Source organism: Bos indicus x Bos taurus, chromosome 11, assembly GCF_003369695.1.
Source record: "Bos indicus x Bos taurus breed Angus x Brahman F1 hybrid chromosome 11, Bos_hybrid_MaternalHap_v2.0, whole genome shotgun sequence".
Taxonomy (NCBI): domain Eukaryota; kingdom Metazoa; phylum Chordata; class Mammalia; order Artiodactyla; family Bovidae; genus Bos; species Bos indicus x Bos taurus.
The window spans coordinates 28,781,964-28,796,648 of NC_040086.1; the positions used below are offsets into that span (position 1 = coordinate 28,781,964).

The 14,685-nt window shown below is 39.5% G+C and overlaps 2 protein-coding genes across 4 annotated transcripts in view; one reads left to right on the top strand and one right to left on the bottom strand.

Annotated features, from left to right (window-relative positions):
- PIGF (phosphatidylinositol glycan anchor biosynthesis class F) overlaps positions 1-2,802 on the bottom strand; it is a 31,630-nt gene extending 28,828 nt beyond the window's left edge. For 2 of the 3 annotated variants that reach the window (XM_027555177.1, XM_027555180.1), the window contains exons 1-2: positions 2,701-2,802; positions 280-528 (exon numbers count right to left, since the gene is read on the bottom strand). In XM_027555177.1, the coding sequence (XP_027410978.1) occupies positions 280-507 (228 nt within the window). In that variant the 5' untranslated portion in view covers positions 508-528; positions 2,701-2,802. Of the gene's footprint in view, positions 1-279; positions 529-1,356; positions 1,443-2,700 lie in introns of those variants that run through there. The other variant, XM_027555179.1, reaches the window with a different exon arrangement.
- A 136-nt stretch (positions 2,803-2,938) lies between these two features.
- CRIPT (CXXC repeat containing interactor of PDZ3 domain) lies at positions 2,939-14,558 on the top strand. Its single transcript, XM_027555182.1, has 5 exons — positions 2,939-3,053; positions 5,244-5,309; positions 9,386-9,440; positions 12,591-12,694; positions 13,176-14,558. The coding sequence occupies exons 1-5, from the start codon at positions 3,038-3,040 to the stop codon at positions 13,238-13,240; spliced, it is 306 nt and encodes a 101-aa protein (XP_027410983.1). The 5' UTR covers positions 2,939-3,037; the 3' UTR covers positions 13,241-14,558.
- The last annotated feature ends 127 nt before the right edge of the window (positions 14,559-14,685 follow it).

Here is a 14,685-nt window from a genome sequence, read left to right on the forward strand (position 1 = left end):
CAATTGCTACATGTTTTTATCTTCATCATGTTTTATGATGACATAAAACATGACTATATAGGTTCACAATGCTATGATATCCAATGAACTCATGGCAAGAATCTATCAAACATTATGGACAATCTTTCAGCAAGCAATACACTACTGATTTGGGGGTGAAAATATCAGCTTCTTTATTCACTGTAAATAGCCTAATAAGTGCTTGACTAATACTTTATCCTTCAAGTAAAAGAAAAATTACCTACATCTAAAAATCATTTATCAAGAAATAAGCCTTACCTTGTATGATAATGAACTTCTTTTAGAAGACACATTTGGTTTCACTACTAAATACAATACTAAATTGACGGCAGTTACAGAAACAGAACAGATGCATAACCATGTCAAGTGTGTCTCCAATATTGAGAAGTTCTCCAAGAAGAATGATGGAATGAAGATGCTTAGGATAATTGAAAATATGCATAAAAGATGGGTATACAGTAGTTTCTTGATGTCAGTATCTTTCATGGTGTTTTCTTGAGTGGCTATCTAATGAAAAACAAATTAAGAAAAGAGCATAGACAATAATGACTTTTTGCATTGTCCTAAATGCTTAGACATCTAAAAATAAGCCATGAACCAAAGTCAGTTTTCTATGGGCAAAAATGTCTAAGTGCTAGAGCACAGGGAGATGTATATGTGGAAATATACATGTAGACTAATATGGTACCAACTGTTCTCACAGCCTAAAAAAGGACACATTAACTAATTTCTTAAATATTTGTGTTTAGTTTCTGCAACATGCTCATGTGCTAGGACTATTTAAGCAATCCATTGTACTTTTCCTTTCCTTTTTTCTTTGCCAAAATCAGAGGTGAAAACAAAGGACATAGGTTAATAACTTGCCCTTTTGGAATTATAAGCTATGCATTCTAGGAACCCCATAATACACTTTGGCTGGACTGTTGGCATTTTTTACCATTACAGACCTTTGTCTAACGTCACAGAAGTTCACATTTTCTAGCAAATGCCAAGTAACACCAGGTACACACTGGAATACTCAAATGGTAGCCAGTGTTATTAAGAGCCTTCAAAGAACTTTATGCTAAACCAAGGAATCCCAGTGCTGCAAAAATACCAAAATGGCAATGTCCGTTACAGATGCCAGATTCCAACCAAAAGCAGGGTATGAATGAAAGGAAGAAAAATATTTACTTTCTTTCTATAAAACACATATTTGATGTATGTACATATTTACAAATTACCTAACAGAGAGCTTATACATGGTATGGACTGATGTTAAATAAGGTGTTTATTAAAGTAATAGTCCACAGGTTACACTGTGGTGAACAGTCCAGAAAACTTATATGAACATACATATAGATATGGACAATGTGCTCATTCACTCAGTCGTGTCCGATTCTTTGCGACCCTACAGACTGTAGCCTGCCAGGCTCCTCTGTCCAAGGAATTGTTCCGGCCAGAATCGAACTCAGGTCTCCTGAGTTTCCTGCTTTGCAGGCATTGTGGAGAAGGAAATGGCAACCCACTCCAGGAAAATCCTGTGGATAGAGGAACATGGCGGGCTTTAGTCCACAGGGTCACAGAGTCGAACAGGACTGAGTGACTGAGCACTCTACCTACCACTGAGCCACCAGGGAAGCCTATATATATATATATATATATATATATACACACACACACAGACACAGACACACACATATATATATGCATATGTATATATTTTATAGATACACACACACAGGACACCCACCAGGGCAAAAGGGCAAATCCACACCTTATCCCAACGTTCTCATTAATTCACATCTATACTTTTCAAAGGCAAATATCAATACTTAACTGATAAGGAAACAGGCTAAAACAGATTAAGAAATACTCCAAGGTCTCAAGCTCTCAAGTGCTAAAGCCATTTCAAAACCTAGCCTCGCTGATATATACGCACCAAGGGGGTCGAAAAAAGAATGAATGGCAAGAAAGGAAATGTTTCTCACAGGTGCTACGCTCAGCTGAGGGCCGGGGAGGGAGATCTAAAATATATTCTCTCAATAGACAAACCTTCAGATATTTTTCTGGGCCACCCTCAGAATCCCGACTGACCAAGCAGATCTGGACCTAAAACAGTGAGCGGTACCCAAACTTAGATAGCTTGCGGAATGAGTGAATGAACAAAGAGTTGGTCCAGTGCTGCCCTTCTGAGAAACCAGCCCTGTGTTAGGTCCTGGCCAGCCGAGGACGACTCTGGTCAGGTGCCCTCTCAGGTGGCCAGGAACCGGGCATCCGCAGTCAGACCTGACCCAGGCCCTCAAGCCTTGCAGAGGTAGAGAAGGCCCTTCTGAGCGACTCCTAGAGGAGCCTTGGCGGGACATGAACCTGCAGCTTCATCCCAAATTCTATCGCTCTGGACTCTGCCTAAGCCTGTCTCAGCCGACCGGAGTGTGGGCAGCGAGGGACGAGCTGAGAAGCATAATCAAAGAACACAGACGTGGAGACCAACAGAAACAGAGGTACAGACACAGAAAGACGTATCTGAAAGAGGCCAGTCCATCACGGCAACCCTTGGGTAACGCCGGAAGGGCGGCGCTCGAGGGGCAGGCAGGCGCCAACTGGCCGGGGACAGAGATTTCCGGCCAGTTGGGCAGTTGGCGAAAGTGGCTTGCAGCCTCGGGAGGCTCACTTGCGAGGGCGTTCGGCTGGGCTTACCTATCTCTCCCGCCCGCCGAACGGAAGCGAGGGTTACTACCTCCCACCATCAGGTGCCACTCACTGCCCTGAGCCTCGCGCAGGCGCAGCCTGTGGGGCGGAGACCCAAGGCCTCACAGCCAATCGCAGAAGGGGAGGGGCGGACCAAGAAGCCAGCCCCGCCTTCTCGCTCGCGTTTATTCCTCCCGCTGCTTTCCAGGTGCAGGATAGGCGGGGCGAAGAGCCGTGGGGCCGGAAGTGGGTTTTAGTAACCCGGAAGGGGAGTTCTTTCTTGGCTGTAGTGTTGATATCTTCCAGCTGCTGCTTGTTCTGCGGCTGAGGGTATCATCGCGAAAGGATGGTGTGCGAAAAATGTGAGTTAAGGAGACTTTTCTCCGGGAGAAAGAGGCTGGGAGACCCTAATTCGGACTCCCCGGGAACTCTGCCCTTTATTTTTCCTTCGGCCACAGGCCTCTGATTCTAGTCTCTGTCCTTCTGTCTTGCTATTTGACCATTCCGGCCCCTCCCCAATGACCGTATAGTCCTGTATCTGTTGGATTCGGGGTGGTCTCAGTTTTGCCCCCGTTTTGTCTATTTCGGTTGCTTCCCCTCGACCCCGGCTATCATCCTGTACTGCTTCTTGACAGGCTCCCTCGCTTCACAGACCCTCAGGGTTGGAATGGATCATAAAAATCACTTCCACAACATCTGGAGTTGCTGGATTTAGCAAATAAAAGTACCGGACGCCCAGATAAATTTGAATTTCAGGTAAACAACGAATAACTTTTAGTGTGAATATGTCCTATGCAGTATTTGAGACTTGGCCCTGTTTGCTGCTCCTTACTACTCTTAAGTGCTTTGTCCCAAAGCACGCACTTTTACGACATTCTTTACTGAAAAAGTATTCTTTGTTTATCTGAAATTTAAATCTCACTGGGTGTCCTGTGCTTTATCTAACAAGCCTAAACGAGGATCCCACCCAATGACTTAAGTGCTCTTTGCATGAATGCCTAGAGTACTGAGGCACGGGCCTAGGAGAATCTTACCATCTTCAAAGAAGTCCCTGTAGTTCTCACTGGCTTTTAGAGAAGTCCTTCCTCCTTATGGACTTCCCTGATGGCTCAGAATCTATAGAATCTGCCTGCAGTGCAGGTAGACCCGGGTTCCGTCCCGCGGTCCGGAAGATCACCTGGAGAAAGAATGGCAACCCACTCCGGTATTCTTCCCTGGAGAATTCGATGGACAGAGCAGCCTGGCAGGTTACAGTCCATGAGGTCGCAGAGAGTCAGACAGGACTGAGCGACTAACACTTTCCTCCTTATAGTTGCCATTCGGTGACTCTAACGCTAACCCTTGACAGTTCTAGAAAATATGATTTTTTGACGTCACAAACTGGTTATAGGTTTGAAAAGAGCTGTCATATCCTCAAATACCTTTTTCCTACCGTTAGGTATGACTGACTCTTCTGTAAAAAAGATTCAAGTCCTCATATCGTGATAATTAACATGATCCGTTTTGTTTATATCCCCATAGTATATAAAACTTTGAACACAAACGCCTGTGAGTTTGAATCAGAGTTTTTATATTAGGTGAAAGAATGACCATGGATGGTTTCTTTGTTAAATTCTCAGAGTACAGAAAATAATTTGGTGTTTTTATATTTGGTGCCTGGCATTCGGGAGGACCCTCCACAATAAAGCCTCAGCTTACATTTTAAACTTCATTTTCATTAACCCTTATTTTCTTCACTTCAGCCAAACCAAACTGTTTCATATGCCTGACCTGAGTTTTTCATGCTTTTCCCCCGGATGTGTTGTTTATCCAGGTTACCTTCATCCTCTTTTCTCCTCTTATCAGTCCTATTGCCACTAACCCTCTCTATTGCCTTCCCCACAAAGGTTTCCTGGATTTCCCTGATCAAGGTTATTTTTTCTTCCATGGGATTTCTCCTAATACTACAATTCTGAATTGTTATACTGTTTATTTTCCAGCTTATATTTTAGTTGAATAGTTCTTAACTTTTGGGGGTGGTTCTCTGAGCCCTTTGAGAATGTGATGAAAACTATGGACTTAGTATAGTCTACTTAAAAATGAATATACAAAAAGTTTGTGTATGGTTTTGTCTTATTCATATATCGTCTGTGGCCTACCTGTGGGACTCAGACTAAGGACTACTGTTAGGGAAATCAGTGTGCTATAAACTCCTTGAAATCTAGACCTTTATCTAATTCATTTTACTTTTCTCTGTACTTTGTACAATGGCTTATACATCAGAGATGCTTAGTAAATATTTATGGAATGAATAGATTTATCAGATTTGTTTATACACATACAGAGGAAGCCTATTATAAGCCATCCTGTTATCCACAAATTTGACTTGAGAGTCAGTTATCCATTGCCCACAGTTAATACCTTAAGTCTCAGTTTAGTGGCCCTGACCCCAACATGAACAAGCTTGTACATATTATGACTGGTGATACCATTGTGAACTTTAGGCACAATGTAGTGTATTTATTAGATAGTAAACACTAATCCCCCTTGTTTTTACTATCTTTTTATAACAGGTGAAAAGAAACTTGGTACTGTTATTACTCCAGATACATGGAAAGATGGTGCAAGGAATACCACAGGTATTTTTCCTTTTAGAACATAGATATTGAATCAGATACTTCCTGTGAATAATGTTTTCATTTTCACATTATTTGTAAAATGAAATATTGTTATATGTACAACATACTTTATTTATTAAACATTAAAGAATACTAGATCTCCCAACAGTTTAATATATTCTTCTATTTCATTCTTTCAGTGATGTGTCAGGGTTCCTGATTTGGTAGAAAGGAAATAGCAAAATAATTAAATGAATTTTAAGCAACAAGTGCATCATCAGATCAGATCAGATCAGTTGCTCAGTCGTGTCCGACTCTTTGCAACCCCACGAATCACAGCATGCCAGGCCTCCCTGTCCATCACCAACTCCCGGAGTTCACTCAGACTCATGTCCATCAAGTCAGTAATGCCATCCAGCCATCTCATCCTCTGTCATCCCCTTCTCCTCCTGCCCCCAATCCCTCCCAGCATCAGAGTCTTTTCCAATGAGTCAACTCTTCGCATGAGGTGGCCAAAGTACTGGAGTTTCAGCTTTAGCATCATTCCTTGCAAAGAAATCCCAGGGCTGATCTCCTTTAGAATGGACTGGTTGGATCTCCTTGCAGTCCGAGGGACTCTCAAGAGTCTTCTCCAACACCACAGTTCAAAAGCATCAATTCTTCGGCGCTCAGCCTTCTTCACAGTCCAACTCTCATTTGATTAAGCTTACATAGGGTTAGTATTGAAAGCCTCTTTTCCTCACCTGATTTTTATATTCTTGAACAAATTATTTAAATGTTTTCACCATCATAATCATTAAATACAGTGAGGATTTTTTCAGAGGGAACAAAAAGAAATATTTTCACTATTCAATGTCACTGGCAGTAAAGTAGTGGCATCTGGATTTTACGTTAGATAGAGTAAATATAGACCCATTTCCAAAGTCCTACATTGAGTCTGAGGAATAAGATGATTGCTTTTTTCCCACCACCACACCCTGCCCCCCATCCCCAACCATGCTGTGAAGCTTGCAGGATCATAGTTCCCTGATTAGGGATCGAATCCACCCCCTTGACAGTGAAAGGGCAAAGTCTTAGCCATGGACTGCCAGGGAATTCCTATAATGATTGCCTTTTATTCAAATTTTATTCTCCTAGTAAAAAATTGTTTTATTTTTAAGTAGTGTCTTTAAAACCTGGCTTTTAAATGAAGATTTTTGAAAATGTTGATATAGGCTAGTCTACCCGGAATGTTAGGTCCGTGAATCAAGACAAACTGAAAGTGGTCAAACAGGAGATGGCAAGAGTGAACATCAACATTTTATAAATCAGTGAACTAAAATGGACTGGAATGGGTGAATTTAACTCAGATGACCATGATATCTACTACTGTGGGCAAGAATCCCTTATAAAAAATGGAGTAGCCATCATAGTCAACAAAAGAGTCCAAAATGCAGTACTTGGAAGCAATCTCAAAAACAACAGAATGATCTCTGTTCGTTTCCAAGGCAAACCGTTCAGTATCACAGTAATCCAGGTCTGTGCCCCAACCAGTAATGCTGAACAAGCTATAGGTTCTATGAAGACCTACAAGACCTTCTAGAACTAACACTCAAAAAAGATGTCCTTTTCATTATAGGGGACTGGAATGCAAAAGTAGGAAGTTAAGAAACACCTGGAGTAACAGGCAAATTTGGCTTTGAGGTACAAAACAAAGCAGGTCAAAGGTTAACAGTTTTGCCAAGAGAACTCACTGGTCATAGCAAACACCCTCTTCCAACAATACAAGAGAAGACTAAACATGGACATCACCAGATGGTCAATAGCGAAATCAGATTGACTATATTCTTTGCAGCGAAAGATGGAGAAACTCTATAAATAAGACCAGGAGCTGACTGTGGCTCAGATCATGAACTCCTTATTGCCAAATTCAGACTTAAATTGAAGAAAATAGGGAAAACTACTAGACCATTCAGGTATGACCTAACTCAAAACCCTTACGATTATACAGTGGAAGTGACAAATAGATTCAAGGGATTAGATCTGATAGAGTGCCTGAAGAACTATGGGCGGAGGTTCATGACATTGTACAGGAGGTAGTGATCAAGACCATCCCCAAGAAAAAGAAAGGCAAAATGGCTGTCTGAGGAGGCCTTACAAATAGCTGAGAAAAGAAGAGAAGCTAAAGCAAAGGAGAAAAGGAAAGATATACCCATTTGAATGCACAGTTCCAAAGAATAGCAAGGAGAGATAAGAAAGCCTTCCTCAGTGATCAATGCAAAGAATAGAGGAAAACAATAGAATGGGAAAGACTAGAGATCTCTTCAAGAATATTAGAGATACCAGTGGAACATTTCAAGCAAAGATGGGCACAATAAAGGACAGAAATGGTATGGATCTAACAGAAGCAGAAGATATTAAGAAGAGGTGGCATAAATACACAAAACTATACAAAAAAGATATTCATGACCCAGATAACCACGATGGTGTGATCACTCACCTAGAGCCAGACATCCTGGAATGCAAAGTCATGTGGGCCTTAGAAAGCATTACTATGAACAAAGCTAGTGCAGGTGATGGAATTCCAGTTGAGCTATTTCAAATCCTAAAAGATGATGCCGTGAAAGTGCTACACTCAATATGCCAGCAAATTTGGAAAACTCAGCAGTGGCCACAGGACTGGAAAAGATCAGTTTTCATTTCAATGCCAAAGAATGTTCACACTGTTGCACAGTTACACTCATCTCACATGCTAGCAAAGTAATGCCCCAGATCCTCCAAGCCAGACTTCAACAGTACGTGAACCATGAACTTCCAGATGTTCGAGCTGGTTTTAGAAAAGGCAGATGAACCAGAGATCAGATTACCAACATCTGTTGGATCATTGAAAAGGCAAGAGAGTTCCAGAAAAACATCTACTTCTGCTTTATTGACTACACCAAAACCTTTGACTGTGTGGATCACAACAAACTGGAAAGTTCTTCTAGACATGGGAATACCAGACCACCTGACCTGCCTCTTGAGAAATCTGTATACAGATCAAGAAGCAACAGATAGAACTGGACATGGAACAACAGACTGGTTCCAAATCAAGAAAGGAGTACGTCAAGGCTGTATATTGTCACCCTGTTTTTTAACTCATATACAGACTATATCATGAGAAACACTGGGCTGGATGAAGCACAAGGTGGAATCAAGATTGCTGGGAGAAATATCAATTACCTAAGATATGCAGATGACACCACCCTTACGGCGAAAACTGAAGAGCTAGAGAGTCTCTTGATGAAAGTGAAAGAGGAGAGTGAAAAAGTTGGTTTAAAACTCAACATTCAGAAAACTAAGATCATGGTGTCTGGTCCCATCACTTCATGGGAAATAGATGGGAAAACAATGGAAACAGTGAGAGACTTTATTTTGGGGGGCTCCAAAATCACTGCAGATGGTGAGTGCAGCCATAAAATTAAAAGACGCTTACTCCTTGGAAGAAAAGTTATGACCAACCTAGACAGCCTGTTAAAAAGCAGAGATGTTACTTTGCCAACAAAGGTCCGTCTAGTCAAGGCTATGGTTTTTCCAGGGGTCATGTATGGATGTGAGAGTTGGACCATAAAGAAAGCTGAGCACCGAAGAATAGTTGCTTTTGAACTGTGGTGTTGGAGAAGACTCTTGAGAGTCCCTTGGACTGCAAGGAGATCCAACCAGTCCGTCCTAAAGGAGATCAGTCCTGAATATTCATTGGAAGGACTGATGCTGAAGCTGAAACTCCATTACTTTGGCCACCTGATTGCAAAGAACAGAGTCATTTGCAAACACCCTACTACTGGGAAAGATTGAAGGCAGGAGGAGAAGGGGACGACAGAGGATGAAGTGGTTGGATGGCATCACCAACTTGATGGACATGAGTTTGAGTAGGCTCTGGGAGTTGGTGATGGACAAGGAAGCCTAGCATGCTGCAGTCCATGGGGTCCCAAAGAGTCGGACACAACTGAGCAGCTGAACTGAACTGATTGGTTAGAAGTCAAAAAATGAACATTCTAATTGTTATATGTTGCATGGCTATGTTATTATGTGAAATGTGTAGAAATAACCCACTAAAGTGTATGTATATTTCAATACAGAAAGTGGTGGAAGAAAGCTGAACGAAAATAAGGCTTTGACCTCAAAAAAAGCAAGGTAGGTAAAAGAGCATCTGTACAGCAGTGATAAATTTCCACTCTTTTTACTATTAAGTATATTGGAATGAATTTGTTTTGCCTCATTCTGTTGTAATAAAGCATAGACTTAGGTACTTCCCAGGGTGTATAACCAAGCTATCTGTTACATCCTATTGGTTTCACCCTGTTCTTTTCACTGTATCAATATATGAAGATATTATGTATTATTTTTATAATTTGACCAGAAAATAGTACTTATTTTTAGTAGTTCTTAGCTTTTCTCTGAATCACAGGCAGCAGACAAATGTGGACAGATCATGAGCTCTAAAGTCAGACATAAATTTGAATCTAGACGTTGTACTGTCTAGTTCTAGAACCTTAAGCAAGTCAAAACAGTTCCTTAACTTTCCTGAACATTGCTTTTTTACCGAGGAATGGGTATAAAAATGTGTCCCACCATAAAAACAATTTTTGACACTATGCTCTACTATATTCAGTTTTAAAAGCCCCATAAATTCTTCCAGCTGCCATCCATTTTCTTGCTTCCTTTTATAGCAGAACTTTTCAAAAGCCATATCTAGAGTACTTTCTCAGTGTCCTTAAGTTCTATTCACTCCTTCAGCCACTGTAGTCAGGCCTCCGCCTCTACCACACTCCTAAACCTACTCTTGTCAAGATCACACATGAAATTTGAAACTGTTGGCTACTTCTCAGTTCTTACCTTTCTTAACCTTGAACAGCGTGCTGTCTCTCTCTCTCTCTCTTTTTTTTTGCAGCTATTTATTCTCTTGGCTTTGAGATACCACATTCTCCTTTCCTCTTAACTCACTAACTGTTCCTTCTCAATCCAGTACTTGTAGACTCAATCCTAGACATTTTTTCCCCATTTATAAATTTGCTCTCTGTCCTCAAGTGACTTTAGTCCAGCACCTTTAAATTCAAACTGTATGTTAATGACTTCCACCTGTATATCTCATCATGACTTTTCTGAACTCCAGACATATATCCAGTTGCCTCCTTGACTTTTCTAATTTGATGTTTGACAGTTATCCTCTTTTTCCTTCAGTCTAATCATAGTCTTCTCATCATGGCTCTGGGGTTCAATCTACTTGTACAAACCAAAATTCCTCACTGATTTCTTCATTTCATTTACTTCCCATATCCATTAGTGAGTTCTATGGCTCTACTACCAAAAAGCAACCTGAATCCACCTTCTTCTGCTCATCTCACTGCTAGTACCCTCTTCTAAACCATCATTATTTCTTACTGAATACTGTAATAATTTCTGTCTCCCTGTTTCCTCTCTGATTCCCTATACTTCATTCTCAAAATAGTCAGCATGGTTCCTTAAAGGATATGTAACTCCTTTGCCTGGGTTTCTTTTTACATTGAATAAAATCTAGGCCCTGTGCCATGTTCTCACGGATCCTTTATGGTCTGGCCCCTCCTACCTCTGTGACTTCCCATTGAGCCAACTCTTGAATCAGATTTGCCAAGCACACTCTCATTGGAAGAGGTTTTGCTTACTGTGCCCTCTTCCTAGAACTCATCCCTAAGAGCTCACGTAGCTGGCTCCTTCTGGTTACTTGAGTCACAGCTGAAATGTCATTTTTTTCAGAGACAGTCCCTAAGCAGCATCTAAACAAATGTCTTCCTTCCTTCTTCCTTCCCCTCCTGTCCACCACAGTATCCTCTTTGAATTTTCTCTACAACAGGTATTACTGTCTTAAAAGTGTGGTTGTCTCCTTACTTACTGTCTATCTTCTCTCACAAATGTCAACTGGATGAGGACAGAAGCTTTGTCAAGTTCATCTTTGGCTTTTAATTATAAAGCTGCTAATACATAAAGTGCCTTACACATAAAGGTGTTTATTAAATAATGAGTATAAAATAGCATAATAGACTTAAACTTCAGTGCATTGTCTCATTGTGTATTGTTGACTGACCTATTGATGTCTTCTAAGATCATTCAGTTATTATTGACCAAGTTGTTCCTTTTACAGAGCGTACAGTTTTAGGTCCTAGTTCCTTTATGCTCCCAAACTTACTTCGGTAACATTAATAAGTAGCTATTACTTTGGGGTATTTTAAATGTCTCACTTTGGGAAGTGTACATAAGATTTCTGAGATATTAAAATGTACATTTTAGAAAAATATATAGTTCTAAGAAAAAGTAATCTCTAGATTTGTAAGTTCAAACAAATTGAGCTTGTTATTCAAAAGAAGAATCAGGTTCACTCTTAACTTCCCTTGTGGGAAGTAAAGTGACATTATTTTGGATTTAGAAAAATTAACCTTTGAAAATGAGCTATCGTATTGTACCCAAGAGAAGAAACCGGGTCTCAACAGTGTTAGTGTTCAGTATGTGAGTTCAGTTACAAAAAGTTACTGCCAATTTGATGGGAAGTATTTCCTCTGAAATTATTTTGCACTCCAGTTACAGTAAGGTGACATTTTCATTTAATAGAAACTTTTTATCCAAAGAAGTTTACATCAGTTAATTGAAATTATCAGCTAAACTAGGTAGTCATGAAGAGATACACATACCTTATTTTAAGTCAAACCATATAACTGTACATATATTTCATCAGTCATTTTACATTGAGACAAGACTTTTTGAATATGAGTCTGCTTTATCATTTGCCTTATATAAATCATAACCAGAATATATATTTTCAATATCTTTAAAGTAGCTCAAGAACTGATAACTTTTCAAGTGCCAAGTCCTTCCATTTAGAATTTTTTCTCAATTTTTAAGTTTTCTTACCCATGACTAATGCTGTAGCAGTTTTAATGATTCACTCTTTTCTGGTCATCCTCAAGTATTCACTTAGTTTTTAATAGAATCAGTTACTTTTTTTGTACTCTTCATTTCATGAGTTTCCATAATATTTAATTGTACCACATGAATAGATTGACAAATACAACTATTATAAACAGGTTTGGGATTAAGTACAGATGACTCTTTATAAGCATACAGCTTACATGGAAGGGGCAGAAGTGTGCAGGTATGTTAAGAGAGTAGCCAGTTAGAAGAGTGCTCTGCCTATCAATTGTAGAGTTGGAGGGACCGGAGGGCATAGTTTAATCACATTTGTTGCCAAGTGAGGTTATTTAAGAGTATTTCTATTGTATTGTATATTTTTCTTTCTTTAAAAAAAATCTCTAGGTTTGATCCGTATGGAAAGAATAAGTTCTCCACTTGCAGAATTTGTAAAAGTTCTGTACACCAGCCGGGTTCTCATTATTGCCAGGGCTGTGCCTACAAAAAGGGTGAGTTTCTCTTAATACCACTTTTATATTCATATCAAATGTACCTCTTTTGATACTGATTTGGATAACACAGTATAAGAGTAGTAGTTGTTTTTGTTGTTAAGTCGCTTCAGTCGTGTCCGACTCTGTGCAATCCCATAGACGGCAGCCTACCAGGCTCCCTGTCCCTGGGATTCTCCAGGCAAGAACAGTGGAGTGGGTTGCCATTTCCTTCTCCAATGCATGAAAGTGAAAAGTGAAACCTTCATAAACCTTATTTGTCAGATAAATGCTGTTTTTTCTAAAGCAAAGTATACAGAATGTGTCATAGTTAAAAGTATATTCATTTTCTCTTTTCTGATGCTGTTTAACTTTTTTTTTTTTACCTTCAGCAGTGACTTAAATAAACCAAATCCTTGATATTAGTTAAATATTTGATTGGTATAATTAGTTGTTGTTAACACTTGATTGCTTACGTGAGTTTTCTGTTTGTTTGTTTCAGGCATCTGCGCTATGTGTGGGAAAAAGGTTTTGGATACCAAAAACTACAAGCAAACGTCTGTTTAGATGTATTGAAATTTCTGGTTTTCGCTATGATTTTACTTTTTGCTTTGAATTTTCAAGGCATAACTTAGATGTTCAAGTTACAAGATAACATGTCTTAAGTAAACCAGGGAAGCAGACTGGTATTCTTTCTTTTGCTGTCAAGAAGTTCAGAGCAATGAAACTAGTTTTCTGCCTCAAGCTTTTCTTTACAAACATCTTATGTAACTGGAGTAAGTAACAAATCTAACAAAAATATTTTCCTGGTTCTGTATGCACTTTTAAATTTATCATTACTCATATAATTTTTATTCTTTTTCCCTCTACATTATAGATAGCGCAAAAGTAAGAAGGAAGTTATTGATATATGGCTTTGAATTTGGCATTCAGACTTGTAATCCTTCCCTCATTCCCTGTTGGTTGTGTAGTTTTAGGATCAGCAGTTCCTTAATTAATGGCAGCATCATAGGGCATTTAAATATCTGAGCCCATTATTGTTAAATAGTTCCTTAAATAAATTAGCCCAGACCCAAATTAAACAAAAGTTGTTTTTATGTTATTTTTTATTCATTTGTGAAGCCAAAGTGCCAATACCTTTCATATGAGAACAGGAACTCAGGGGACAACCCACATATGTCCAAAAAAATACACTGGATTTCAGAAAAACACATATCACCTTGAATTCAGGCCATCACGAAAGCCAGAAGAACACTGTGCACCCATAATGATGTATAGTGAATGAATCACCATTCTTCGGGAAAGTGCTTTGAAGCAGACACCAAGCATTTTTTTAACCTCCTCTTCTTTTCCCTCCCCCACCAAAAATAAATAGACAAAGCAAACATTTTGACTCTTTTTTTAATATATATATAATGTAGACTGCTAAAAGACTGCTTTGAGGTTTTTTTTAACTGTAGTGTAGCTGATTTACAATGTTGTGTTAATTTCTGCTGTGTACAACAGAATGACTCAGGTATACATCTATATGCATTGCTTTTTAAGTTCTTTGCCATTATGCTATATCACAAGATACTGAATACCTTCCCTGTGCTATGCAGTGAGACCCTGTTGCTCATCCCTTCTGTGCATCTGCTAACCCCGAACTCCCAGTCCATCTCCCCACCCCACAGCCCCCTTGGCAGTCACAAGGTTGTTCTCTGTCTGTGAGTCTCCTGTTTCTTAGGTTCGTTTGTGTCATATTTTAGATTCTGCCTTTAAGTGAAATCATATGGTATCCGTCTTTCTGACCTCAGTTAGTACAGTCATTTCTAAGGCCGTTATGTTAATTGGACATTATTTCATTCTTTTAATGGCTGAGTAATAAATTCCATTGTATGTGTCAGTCTTTGAATTGTAGTTTTGTCTGAATATATGCCCAGGAGTTGGATTGCTGGATCATATGTTAGTTCAATTTTTAGTTTTTTGAGGAACCTTCATAGTGTTTTCTATAGTGACTGTACCAACTTATA

What these genes read in the sequence shown, in the direction of transcription:
- CRIPT (XM_027555182.1), top strand. An exon ending in TTGACCTCAAAAAAAGCAAG is followed by an intron (nt 9,441 to 12,590) that starts GTAGGTAAAAGA and finishes AAAAATCTCTAG; the next exon opens with GTTTGATCCGTATGGAAAGA. An exon ending in GGGCTGTGCCTACAAAAAGG is followed by an intron (nt 12,695 to 13,175) that starts GTGAGTTTCTCT and finishes TGTTTGTTTCAG; the next exon opens with GCATCTGCGCTATGTGTGGG.